The sequence below is a fragment of the Microcaecilia unicolor genome, chromosome 3 (genome assembly GCF_901765095.1).
Source record: "Microcaecilia unicolor chromosome 3, aMicUni1.1, whole genome shotgun sequence".
In the NCBI taxonomy this organism is placed as follows: Eukaryota; Metazoa; Chordata; class Amphibia; order Gymnophiona; family Siphonopidae; genus Microcaecilia; species Microcaecilia unicolor.
The window spans coordinates 46,616,187-46,630,344 of record NC_044033.1 but is presented as its reverse complement, the minus strand read 5'-3'; the positions used below and the strand labels follow the sequence as shown (position 1 = coordinate 46,630,344).

General features: G+C 45.1%; 1 protein-coding gene across 1 annotated transcript in view; it reads right to left on the bottom strand.

Moving 5' to 3' along the window:
* The window catches only part of LOC115464198 (zinc finger protein 160-like), a 156,756-nt gene extending 143,887 nt beyond the window's left edge, over positions 1-12,869 (bottom strand). The window contains exon 1 of the mRNA XM_030194589.1: positions 12,538-12,869. Within this exon, the coding sequence (XP_030050449.1) occupies positions 12,538-12,561 (24 nt within the window). The 5' untranslated portion in view covers positions 12,562-12,869. The remainder of the gene's footprint in view (positions 1-12,537) is intronic.
* Between the last annotated feature and the right edge of the window lie 1,289 nt (positions 12,870-14,158).

The window sequence follows — 14,158 nt, the reverse complement described above, 5'->3', positions numbered from 1 at the left end:
AACTATAAATATTCATTAATCCTAAAGTTTAAACAAAAAAAAACAAAAAAAAAACAAGGTTATGTTTATTGTTTTTTTTTATCAAGTATAAAGTCATCATAGCATTAGCAAGTATAAAAATCTGGAACAACCACATCCTTTGGAAATTCTAGAACATCCTTTGGAAATTAGAACAAAATCAAAGTTAACCTACATAAACCAAAAACATTTGGAAAACCTAAAACAACTTATATATTATTTAAACTTGGCATATATAGCTGTAGAATAGCTGTTAAACATAATCTAAAATTAACTAATATATTGTTCTTAGAAACAGAATTGCTTCTGCCAGATCCTCCTTCATAGAAGCCCTTAAATCTGATTTGATTATTTTCAGTGCTGAAAACAGTCTTTCAGCACTGACTTGGGTGGGTGGCATTGCTGTTACGGTTCTAGCTGCATCACTGACAATCTCTGGATAAACAATGATGGCTTCTTCTATAGTCAGTTTTGATGAGCGGTCAAACTTTTCCACTTCTTTTAATCCTTTAAAAAACTCTTGCATGAATTTCTTTATATGGACATTTACAGGTTGCTTTTCCATGCTTAACCGACATTGCTTTGCTTTTGAAGCTTCCATTTTGTCCAAATACGCTTGAAAATTCTCTTCTTCCTTTGAAGAGGATGAACCTGAGTTACCATTACCACCAGTAGCTTTAGCTTCATCCAGTGGTTTATGAGTTTCAGGTAGCAATCCTTTCATGCGAACTGCTATGTCATAGAGTGCCTGTTTTCCTGTAGCAATTTGGTCACTGCTCAACAAAATTCAGCTCACTGGATTAACATAAATAGCAGCTAAGAGAATTTGATTACCCAGCAAGAGCTCCTCTCTTTTCCTCATTGAAGATACAATGCCATCAGCAATTAACCCCCCACTTTTGTTAAGGTTATATATCAAGCCCTTCCATTCCAAGAAGAATTTACCTGGTGTTAAATCTTCATATTGCAGCTTCTTGGTAACAGCAAAAGGATAAGAAAGTAGCCTAATTCTGTAACTTGAGCCCACTGGTTTTCTTTTAATGAAACATTTACATTATCCAGTTCTTCAAGAAAGTCTTTTAGTTCAAGCAAACGCTTTATCATTAAGTAAGTGCTTCCCCAGCGCGTTGCTTGATCCAAAATGGCTCCTTTTCCAGCACGTCTCTTCAGAATAGCAACTGTTTTAGGGATCCTGGCTGCAACAGCTACTTGCCTCAACTTGCTAATTAGTGTAGCCGCATGACGATCCTTCAATCCATCTCTTATTGCTAGTTGCAGAGTATGAACAGCACAACGCATATGTTGAATGGTAATAAGCTTAGATGCTTCTTCAGCAATATCATCCAAACTTTCACAGCTTTCTTGAATTGCAGAACTGTCATCTTCTGATATTTGTATGCTGCTTTCTTCATCAACTTCCTTCATTTTTTCAATTGTGCTTAACATATTTGAAGCATTATCAGTTACAATACATAGAATGGGTTCCTTTTTAATTTCAAAATCTTCTAAAACACCTTCCACTAACTTCTGCAGATACTCACTGGTATGATGTGCCTGAGTGTCCTTTACTCCTAATGTCCGGGTTACTGTTTTTTTGTTTTCATCAGCAAATCTAACATCAATTGCAAAATAATTGACTCTGTGACGTGTGCATGCATCCATTTTAATAAAGACAAAACGTCCCTTCAGACTTTTTCTTAGTTCTTCCTTCTTACATTTGGCCTCTTCAAGTATAAGTTTCCTTAAGCTTGGAGTTTCTCTGGAACGAGAAAGTATTTTAGCCATTTCTCCATTTAAGTCTAAAAAGGCTGGTTGTGAAAAAAAAGATAGTGGTATACTATTCTTTACTGCCATTTCAATGATGTGGTTTTTGAATTTTTCTGGTGTCACTGTTATAGTAACTTTGTCAGCTGTAAAAAATCTTGATAGTTGTGTCTGGCCTCCAGTAGATTTCTGATCTTTTATTGACCCTGAAGTAGATGGAATGTTTTCATTGCTATCTTTCTCATTCACAGCTTCTAACACTTTAGGATGGAAATGCTGCAAGTGTCTTTTTAAATTTGATGCTCTTGTAGGTGCATTTTTTTTCATAACCACTGAAACTGCTAATTTTTGCATCACATGCTTTTTCACCATCATCATCTTCTATAATACATTGACATACATAATGTTTCCCATCTGTTGATATTGTAAAGTGTTCATAAACAGCAGACTTTGTCATGTTTCCTGACATTCTTTTTGCCATTGTGAATGGTGTGCCACTTCCACTAAAATATAAAGTTCTTCTTGCAGAGAGAGAGGAAGTTGGGTGGAGTCTCTCTGCTGCCTTATCTGTGTGTGCTGAATGATCTTCTCTTGGAGCTTAAGTTCACTGTGGGGTCAGAGAGGAGGTGCTCTACAGCAGGTCAGTAAATGCAAAGGGAGACTGAGCAGAGGGAAGCTCTCCAGCAAAATACTTCAGCTGGACTTCACACTAGTGAAACAACTAGGTACTAAGCTTTATTCACAGCAGAGAAGTACTTTATTCAAATGTATGAGGAGTCGGTACATTTTTGCCGACTCCAACTCCGACTCAATGTACCCAAAATTGCTGCCGACTCCGACTCCACAGCCCTGCTTACTCCAATCCCCAAAGACCAGAAGAAAAAATTAAATGACATAACTATCGCCCAGTTGCATCCATCCCTCTTGTAGTCAAATTAATGGAAAGCTTAGTAACTAAACAACTTAATGATTCGATTCCCCGCACAGGCAGCTGCTTGTGACTCTGGGCAAGTCACTTAACCCTCCATTGCCTGCCGCATTGAGCCTGCCATGAGTGGGAAAGCATGGGGTACAAATGTAACAAACAAATTACTTGAGTAAATTCTCAGCATTACATGCGTCCCAATCCGGATTTCATGCTAATCACAGCACTGAAACAGTTCTTATAATACTCCTAATAAATTCAAACAAATTATCGCAGCTGGCAATAATGTTCTACTCCTCCAATTCGACATGTCTAGTGCGTTTGACATGGTTAACCATTGTGTTCTATTAAACATCCTTGAATACTTTGGACTGCGTGGAAACGTATTGAACTGGTTCTACAAATTCCTAACTGTAAGATCTTATCAAGTGATATCTAAGTCGACCATTTCCTCACCATGGAGACCTGGATGTGGAGTGCCTCAGGGCTTGCTGCTTTCACCAATTCTCTTTAAATTAAATAAATCATAATCATTAAATAATGATTTTGCCACTAGCCAAATCACTATCCAATCAAGGCCTAAACCCATATATTTACACCGACATCATCACAATATACATTCCATTTAACAGCAACTTATCAGAAATTACAGATAAAATTAATACCAGCTTCCAAATCATTAACTCATGGGCTGATGCTTTCCTACTTAAACTCAATGCAGAAAAGACTCAGAGGCAGATGCACTAAAGCTAAATGAGCCTTTAATGACCCTCCAACGAGGAAAATTTGATCCGTTGCATGCATCAAAGAGCTTTTACCGAGGAAGCCAGCAGCTAACGAAAACGGAATGGAGATGAGCAATTAGTGTGAAAACCCCATTGAAACGACATGCACTAACCTTTTCCGATTGCCTTTACGCAGGAAAAAGGCAGGAAATCTAACGAGAGGTCTGGACCTCTCGTTAGGACAGCTCTGTGCCAGGAAAAATAGTAAAGTGAGCCAATCCCAGCGCACTAGCAGAGCTAAAAGCGCTGTGATTGGTCCAAAGGACGTCAGAAAACACATAAAAAAATAAAAATAAAAAAAAGGATCGGGAGGGGGCAAGGGTGCTCATCAGGAGCGTCCTGTACGGACGGCCTTGCCCCCCCCCCCCCGCTGCTCCCCACTTTCCGCCGCGCCCCCCCCCCCCCGAAAAAGCAAAATGCTAGCTGCCCCGGTCCCCCTCCCTTCCTGTTCCTGTGTTCTGCAGAGCTAACTCCGCCTCCCGTCATTCTTCTGCCCCGTGCCCCGCCCCCGCTGCCCCCCCTGAGGTCGACTACGCCGCTCCCCCCCTCCACCGAGACCCCCCTCCCTATTAACGACCCGAGCAGCGCCTCTCACCTCTTTCAGAAGCGCTGCACGGGCAGGAAGATCTATTGTGTTGGTTGTAGAGTCTCCATGACGTCTCTTCTTCCCTGGCCCAGGCCCCGCCTCCTTCTGAAAGAGGTGAGAGGCGCTGCTCGGGTCGTTAATAGGGAGGGGGGTCTCGATGGAGGGGGGGAGCGGCGTAGTCGACCTCAGGGGGGGCAGCGGGGGCGGGGCACGGGGCAGAAGAATGACGGGAGGCGGAGTTAGCTCTGCAGAACACAGGAACAGGAAGGGAGGGGGACCGGGGCAGCTAGCATTTTGCTTTTTCGGGGGGGGGGGGGGGAGTGGCGGAAAGTGGGGAGCAGCGGGGGGGGGGGGGGGCAAGGCCGTCCATACAGGACGCTCCTGATGAGCGCCCTTGCCCCCTCCCGATCCTTTTGTTTTTGGATTTTGCTGACCGGGTAGCCACGTGTATGTGTTGTGGCTTTTTTTTTTGTTTGTTTTTACGTTTGCAGCATGCGCAGAGCAGCCAGCAAAACGCTTGGCTGCTCTGCGCATGATTTAGGGGCCGATTACCGATGTGTATTGTGATTCTTTGATACATTGTACGTTTGAATACCGATCTGAGCATGTGTGACTTTTTTTTTTTTGGTGCATTCTTCGTTTTTTAAAAATCGTTAGGGACTTTAACGATTTTGATTTTTTAACGTTTGGTTGCTGCATCTGCCTCTCAATGTCTTATCTTATCATCGCAGTTTAACAAGACTAATTACGCCAATATTAATACACCATGCCACACTCTCCCTATTGTGAATAACTTAAAACCCCTGGGTGTTACTATTGATCGAAATCTCACCCTTGATTGACATGTGAAGAATGTGACAAAGAAAATGTTTTTTGCTATGTGGAAGCTGAAAAGAATGAAAAGAAAATGTTCCACGCCATGTGGAAACTCAAGAGAGTAAAACCTTTCTTCCCAAGGGCCATTTTTCAAAACCTGGTACAATCAATGGTACTGAGCCACCTAAATTACTGCAATGCACTTTACGCTGGCTGTAAAGAGCAAATCATCAAGAAACTTCATACTGCCCAAAATACCGCAGCCAGACTTATATTTGGAAAAACAAAATACAAAAGTGCAAAACCTCTCAGAGAAAAACTACACTGGCTCCCACTCAAAGAACATATCGCATTCAAGATTTGCACGACTGTTCATAAAATAATTTATGGAGATGCCCCGTCATACATGCTAGACCTCGTGGACCTCCCACCCAGAAATGCTAAAAGATCTGCCTGCACTTTTCTCAATCTACACTTCCCCAGCTGCAAAGGATTAAAATACAAACTCACACATGCGTCCAGCTTTTCCTACATGAGCATGCAAATATGGAATGCTCTACCAAGGCATCTGAAAACAATTAGCGAATTAACTGTCTTTCACAAATCTCTGAAAACCTCTCTCTTCAACAAAGCCTACCACGACAAACCATAATTAGCTAAAACACTTCTCCACTCCTCCCTTATTCTGACTGTCTTTTGTTATAATTACTTGAGTATATCGCCTGCTATCCTTGATATCTTTGTAACATCAATTGTATTTCTGTACCCTGTAATGGCAATGTCATAACAGCTTCTTGTAAGCCACATTGAGCCTGCAAATATGTGGGAAATGTGGGATACAAATGCAACAAATAAATAAGGGAAATGATCCGCAAACTAGTGCAATCGCTAGTACTGAGCCACCTGGATTACTGTAACTCCATTTTCACAGGATGCAAAGAAAAAACCATTAAGAAACTCCAGACTGCCCAAAATACCGCAGCTAGACTCATATTCGGAAAGGCGAAGTATGAGAGCGCCAAATCCCTCAGAGAAAAATTACATTGGCTTCCACTAAAAGATCGAATTGCATTCAAGGTTTGCACCTTAACCCATTAAAATCATCCAAGGAGAAGCTCCATCATACATGTCAGCCCTAATTGACTTACCTGCACGAAACATCAAAAGTTCATCACGTACCTTCTTAAACCTCCACTACCCCAATTGTAGAGGACTCAAATACAAATCACTACACGCATCTACCTTCACATACCTCTGCACAAAATCATGGAATAAACTACCGAATGGTATAAAAACAATGCATGACTTGACAACCTTCCGGAAGTTATTGAAGACGCACCTGTTCAAAGAGATTTACAATAAAAATCCTCCTTAATGACTTGATTCCATTCTACATCTAAACCAACTAATACTGATCCCTTCTAATTTGATTATGTTAATCACATTATCACTATTGGTCATTATATCTTACCTGTTTTATTTTGTGTTATGCAAATAATTCTACTGACCTACCTACCTAATTTCTTACACAGTAATATGTTAAATTAGACCATACCTCTTACTCTGTTTATGATTATACCTTTTGCAACATAGTGTAAGCCACATTGAGCCTGCAAATAGGTGGGAAAATGTAGGGTACAAATGCATCAAATCAAATAAATAAATAAATGATGAGGGCTGGAAAACACTCTAAATCTCCACGGTTCTTTGGAGGATACTCCAGAAGAGGGAACCAGATCTGTCGAGGCCAGTAAGAAGTGATGAGAATCATGGTTTTGCGGTCTTGCTTGAGTTTCATCAAAGTCTTCCCCACAAGAGATATGCATACAGAAGACCTATCCCCCAATGAAGGCTGTTTTTTTTGCCCGTCAGATAAGTGGCACGGAGCATACCATACCGGAGAGCCCAACCCCACATCGGAACAGCCTCCCGACATAGAGGGTGCAATTTGGTGCGCCCCTGCTTGTTGGTGTAATACATTGTAACCAGACTGTCCTTTTGAATTAGTACAATTTGGTGAGATAGCCGATCTCTGAAAGCCTTTAGAGCATTCCAAACAGCCCAAAGCTCCAGGAGATTGATCTGGAGATCTGTTATCTGGGCAGACCAAGGACTTTAAGTGTGAAGCCCATCTACATGGACGCCACAACCGAGGCGGAATGCATCTGTTGTCAACACTTTTTGCGGTGGAGGAATTTGGAATGGAAGTCCCAGAGTCAAATTGGATTGAATGGTCAACCACAACAGGGTGTGAGCAAGCAATACTTGGATGACATCTTCCAGGTTCCCTGTGGCTTGCACCACTGTGGATCCATTGGGCAGTTCTCATGTGAAGACGTATCATGGGCATCACATAAACCGTGGACGCCTTGTGTCCCAACAACCGCAACATCTGCCGAGCCATGACCTGCTGAGAGGTTGAAACCCGAGAAGCCAGTGCGACTAGAGTGTTCACTCTCGGCCCTGGGAGGAAGGCTCAAATCTTCTGCATATCAAGCAGGGCTCCAATGAACTCCAATTGCTGGGCAGAGTATAGATGGGAGGGGGTAGTTAAAATGAACCCTAGTAGCTTGAGCATCCAAATAGTCCTCCGCATGGACTCTCGAGCACAGTCCTCTGATATGCTCTTCACCAGTCAATCATCGAGATAAGCGAGCACATAGACTCCCAGTCTGCACAGCGATGCTGCAACTACCGCTAAACATTTGGTAAATACCCTAGGAGCTGATGCGAGGCCAAATGGCAACACGCAGTACTGGAAGTGCTGTGTTCCCAACCAAAACCATAGAAACTTTTGGTGGCTGGAAGATTAGGATGTGCGTATATGCATCAAGTCCAGAGAAACATAGCCAAATCATTTTCCTGAATCATGGGTAGAAGACTGCCCAGGGAAACCATCCTAAACTTTTCTTTGACCAGGAATTTGTTTAGAGCCCTTAGGTCTAGGATGGGCGCATACCCCCCCCCCCCCCCCCGTCTTCTTTTGCACAAGGAAGTACTGGAATAGAATCCCTGCCTTTTCTCCCCTGGTGGAATGGGCTCAACCTCATGAGCCTTCAGAAGGGCTGAGAGTTCCTCTGCTGAGAGCTGAAGAAATTAGCTCTCAGTGGGCAATTTGGAAGTTTCTGAGGCCAACTGAGGGCGTATCCAAGACGGACTATTTGAAGAACCCACCATTCGGAGGTGATAAGGGGACCACCTTTCGTGAAAAAAAAACGTCAGCCTCCCTCAACAGGCAAGTTGCCTGGCACGGACACTGGACAGCGGCTATGCTCTGCTGAAGCCAGTCAAAAGTTCGTCCCCAGCTTTGACTGGGGAGTAGCAAGGGCCTTAGGTGCATGCTGCTGACAAGAACAAGTGCCTTGGGGCTGAGCCTGTGAAGGCAGGTGAGAGGAGAAAGCATACTTACGCCTCTGCAAGTAGAAGGCACCCCTTCCATATTGCCAAAAGACTTTCTAGAGGAGGAGGTGGATGCAGAAGGCGCCCAGCGGGAGAGAGAAGAGATGGTATCAGAGTGTCTCTTCAATCTATTAGATTGTAAGCTCTTTGAGCAGGGACTGTCTTTCTTCTATGTTTGTGCAGCGCTGCGTACGCCTTGTAGTGCTATAGAAATGCTAAATAGTAGTAGTAGTCTCTTGATCTGGTCAGCGACCTCCTCAACCTTCTCTCCAAAAAGGTTATTCCCCCGGTATTGGGCATCCGACAATCTCTGCTGAACCACTGGTTCTAAGTCAAAGACATGCAGTCATGAGAGTCTGCACATCAATACTTTGGGCAGAGATCCTGGATGCCACATTAAAAGTGTCATAGGTGCCCCTGGCCAAGAACTTACAACACGACTTCTGCTGCTTGACGTGACTCGGCCTGAACTGGTGAGAGAGAGAGTCAGCCAAACCTACCATCTGAGACCCACAAGTAGACGCTTGTGAAGAGATGGTACGATTGTATATGTGACACAAGCATACAGGCCTGAAACATCTTCCTCCCAAAAGAGTCCAAGGTTCTAGCTTCTCTGCCTCGGGGTGCCGCAGCATGGTCCCTAGAACCCTTGGCCCTTTTGAGGGCGGATTCAACCACAAGGGAATGATGAGGCATCTGAGGGTTATCAAACCCAGGGGCGCTGTGATCCATTACACGGTATCGATCTTTTTGGGCAGTACTGGGAAAGACAGAGGGGACTCTCAGTTCTACACGAGAACGTCCTGCAGGATCTCATGAAACAGATCAGTCACTGCCTCTCTAAGAGGAGACCTGTAGTCCAGGACCTCAAGCATATTGGCCCTGAGCTCATCCTCCACCTCCAAAGGAAATGAAATGGCAGTCGCCATTTACTTGACAAAAGAGGGAAAGGAAAAGCTTCTCCTTTCCTGTGGAGGGGAGGGGTCGGAGTGGATGCCATAGGACTCATCCTCCGAGAAGTACCATGGATCCTCCTCCAACTCCCATGAGTGCTCCTCATCTGTGTCAGTCAAAAACTCCTCATGGGAGAGCCGAGACTAACCCTGCCTCGACTTATAGAAACCATGTCTTGAAAGGGGCATTGACGAGTCGGCTCCCGCCTTGACTCCAGCAAAGCTTCCTCCAACTGACATTGAAGACGTACCAGCTTGGGTGGCAGTCGACACAGAGGCTGCGACACCGATGTCGGAGGCCGCACCGCAGGCTGAGGGCCAAGTGGGGAGGCACCGTAGGTGCAAGCACCTCCGGTGGCAATGAACTCTGTTGCAAGAAGCCAGCCAGCAGCTCAGGGAGCAATGCCCAGATGCGCTCATCAAGGGCCGACACCAGGAAAGGCTGGGGCATCGGCTCAAAGACGGTCGAAACGGGAGGCTAGTCTTGGCTACTGGAAGACTAACGCACTGGCACCTCTTGTATGGAGGGGGAGCAGTCCTCACAGCATTGACGTTTCTTGAGTGCCAAATCCCTCGGCACTCCGGAGCTCCTGGCATCGTGTGTAGAAGGGGATTGATGCCGATGCTTCTTGGCCTTCACCCAAAGCCAGGCATTGAGGCTCCAAGGACGACATTGAATCCCCACATTGCCTCAGGGTTGGGTCCAACTCAGGCCGGTCCTGGGGGCCCTGCTCAGCAGTCAGCCTCAAGGCAGGTGAAGACCCACTCGATGAACAACTGCTCCTAGTGTCCACGGGTCTAAAAGCCATACGCATCGATGCCCCCGATGCAACACTCGATGTTGATGCCGCAGACGTCGATGCTGATGTCAAGGATTCTGACCAGGCTCCAAAAATCCTCTCCTGCTGAGCCTCTTTGGCCAACTGAGTCCTTTTCTTCATATGAAGACACAGGACACAGGAGGACTATGGTCAGGTCCCAGGCACTAAAGACACCAAGAATGGGTGTCCTTGCCAGAGATGGTCCAATTGTACCGGATTCAGCGCTTAAAGCCACTGGGAACTTGAGTGGACATGAAAGGAAAAACCTCCGCAGCCAAATCAAATGATTCGATGGCGTCACAAAAAGGGGCAAGGCACCAGAGAAAAAGAAAGGGAAAACTCGACCAAAGTCAAGGCCTAAAAAATGCCCAGTGATGCAGAAAAATAAAACGTAGAAGCAGGAAAAAGAACTAAAAACAATAAGGGAAGGAAAAGGAGTCACCAGAACCGGGAAACAAAAAAAGGGCAGCGCGAAAAAAAACACGCCGAAAGGCACTCAAAAAAGCTCATTGGATCGAGCTGTGAAGAGCAGCAGAAAAGGAAAAAAGACCACTCTTCACCACAGTAGAAAAAGAACTGCAGTAACCATGCTCTTGAGGTGGGTGGGAAGGCACTTACGCATATACAATGAAGCGTGTCTCGAGCTTCACAAAGTTCTTAATAGCTTGTCATAAGCTCCGGACTGGGCAACACGGGATCACGTTACCTATATGTGAGAATAAACAGGCCTGCTTGTCCTCAGAGAATATTTTTTCACTCAATGTGTAATTAAACTCTGGAATTCGTTGCCAGAGAATGTGATAAAAACAGTTAGCTTAGAAGGGTTTAAAAAAAAAAAAGTTTGGATAATTTCCTAAAAGAAAAATCCATAAGCGATTGGAAAAATCCACTGCTTATTTCTACAATAAAGGGCACAAAATCTGCTTTACTGTTCTGGGATCTTGCCAGGTACTTGTGACCTGAATTGGATACTGTTGGAAACGGGATACTGGGCTCGATGGACCTTCAAACTGTCCCAGTATGGCAACGCTTATGTTCAAAAACAGGGACACATGAACATCTGTCTGGCATCACTTTCAAAAATATGGCCACATAGATGTGTCTGTAGAACAAAGGAGTAGCTTAGTAGTTAGTACAGTGGATTATAAACAAAGGGACACAGGTTCAAACCCCACTATAACTTTTTTTTAATTATGCGATTCCTCCAGGACCTGAAAAATACCTACTGTACCTGAATGCATGCCACTTCACAATAGCCTTCAGGTTTGCAGGTGTCACTTTTTAGGTACAGTAGGTATTATTCTGTTTCTAGAAGGCTCAGATTAAAAAAAAAAAAAAAGAGAGAGAGTTGAAGTGGGACTTGAACCTGGGACCCTTAGTTCACTAGCCACAAGGCTACTCCTCTGACCTGCTTGCTACTTTGCTTAGAATGACAATACCTGCAGCTGACAAAGGACTCCTTTTACAAAGCGACAATACCCATACTGCCACTTTGAGGCATGTCATTTTGGCACTTCAATATTGTTTAGTGCCGGTGGATGCCCGGTTACCACTGGAGCCTCTACTGCCTCCTAAATGGGTGGCGGTAAGGGTTCCTTTGGGAAATGGCTGCATGGCAAGTGCTTCACTTAACGCATGGCCATTTCCTTTTTTTATTTTTTTAAGCCTTTTTACCCGCTGCAGTAAAAGGGGGCCTCGGTAGTCCACGCACCAACATACCTCTGGGCCCCTTTACCTCAGCTTTATAAAAAGGGGCCCATAGAGCTTGTTTTCTTTTCCAGTTTCACTTTGAGGGGAGAGAAAGGGAGACAGCAACCACCGGGGAGGGGGGGGGGTGTAGAGAAGGGTCATACCTTAATCCCTTGCAATGGTCAGCTGCTCAATTAGACCAACGTTTTGTAACTTGGGCATGAATGAAACAGATATGTATAAAAACATCCTTATTTTTAGACATGGCCATTTCTTCCCATTTGAAAATCCCTGTTGGCCGTCCTACTTTTGGACCCTCCCTAGTTCTACCCAAAACACAGCCACAACACACCCCCTTGCTATTTGGACCAACCGCAATGTGAAAGGTCCAAATTCTGACTTTCCAAAATCAGGATTTCAGACTTTTTTTTTAAGCCATTTTAAGACATCTGCTTTGAAAATGAGTACCTAAGTCTTTTACCAACACTCTTTCACCTTCATTCCCACCTTTTGTGTGTCTTCAGCCAGTCTCTGTCCAGTTCCTCCATCTGAGGCAGAGATGGTATAAGTGACCCACAGCAGCTTCTCCTTTCCCTAGGCCCCTTTCTTTCAGTTACTTTGCTATAATTTTTTGACAGGCACTGCAAGTTAGTAAATAGGGCTGGAATTTATCCGAGATTACAAAAAAAAATAGCAAAAACCGGGAAGGTTGGAAGCGCAGTACAGGGAAAAGTTTTCCTCCTTCCCTTTGTACAAAGGTAATTAGAAAGGAATTTCTTACCTGACCAGAAACCACGGCAGACATTTTCCTCTTGCTTTTTCCCTCTGAAATCCAAGTTCCTAAAATGGATTCAGACTGGAAAGATGAAGAAAACAAATCGCCTCGTTCACCTCAACTTTTAACCATACCGGCTGTCCTATGGCCTTCGTCCCACCTTTTCAATATGGGGAATACATTTGGTCTTAGATCAAGTCCTTCCTCGTCCCCTCTCTCTGTAGATCCGGGGCTGAGGCTTCCAGGAATTTCCACTCCCGAGACAGAAAGTTTCTGCTTTTCTTTCTTCCGATTCTTTTCTGTTCTTCCGAGGCCTACAGACCGAGGGAGAGACAGCAGCTGAGCATGCGCAAAGCTCCCCGGCTGAGGTCATCTTCTATGGGATCCTGCCTCCTTAAGGTGGAATTGTACAAATAGCACTTGGAGGCCCTGTGTCCCACATAGGATGTTGCTTTTGTGGACTGAGGGGGTCTTTTACTAAAGCTTAGCTCGACTTATCTGCAGCAAGGCCCATAGGAATAAAATGGGCCCTGCTGCAGATAACTTGAGCTAAGCTTAGTTTTTAACAAATCTGTTTAGAATATCAAATCTGTATTTGCAACTGGGCAAAAGAAATTTTGTTGTTTGTTTGACATAGGATCTAAACTAAAACTAAACTAAAAAAGTACTTTTATACCGCAACAAACTTTGCAAATAAATTTTTCCAAGTCCTTGGCCCTATAACGGCTACTGAGAGTGTAAAGGTGGAGTGGGGGGAAGGCATTCCCATTAAAGTGGGCTTCGCATTGCTTCAAATATCTGGGGGTACAAGTGGCCATGGGGACGTCGGCATTCTATGGTCTCAATCTCACGAGGCTGTTGGATAATATGAGGGAGAGGATCAGAAAATGGGCAGTATTGCACTTACGTTACATGATGGGAGGATACAATTATTTTGCATGGTGGAATTTCCCAGGTGGCTTTATACACTTCAGGTATTGCCGTTGCGTCTGTGAACAAAGACCTAAAACAATTTCATAAGCATTTGTGATTCTTTATATGGGGGGGGGGAGCCTAAGCTTCCGTTGGGTTTAATGTTAGGCTCTTGGAAAGTGGGGGGCAGGGCCGGTCTTAGGCCGTGGCGACCGAGGTGGTCGCATAGGGCCTCGCGCTTAAGGGGGCCCCGCGCGGTGCGCCTCAGGTCTGCCTCAATGCCTGCAGTAACAATACCTTTCTCTGCCGCCTCATCCCCTCCCGCGCGAGTCTTGCACCTTCCCCCGCTGGTGCCCACCCGCATGGTCACTCGTTTTTGAAGCCCTGAGGCGTTCTCCCTCCAAGTCCGACACCGGTGATTCACATAGCAAGCCTTCTGCCAGCGTCAGGGAAGGGCCTCTCCCTCAGACGCGTCCCACCTCTGCGCAAGACAGGAAGTTGCATTACAGGAGGCAGGACGCATCTGAGGAGAGGCTCCGACGCTGGCAGAAGGCAGGCTATGTGAATTGCCAGTGTCAGAGGGAGAACGCCTCAGGACTTTAAAAACGAGTGGATGGGCGAGAGCGGGCGGAAGAGACAGGACCCGGAGGGGGAGGGGGAGAAAGCTGCCCAAGAGCTGGGTATGGATGGCTGGAGGGGGGGCAGGGGAGAAGAG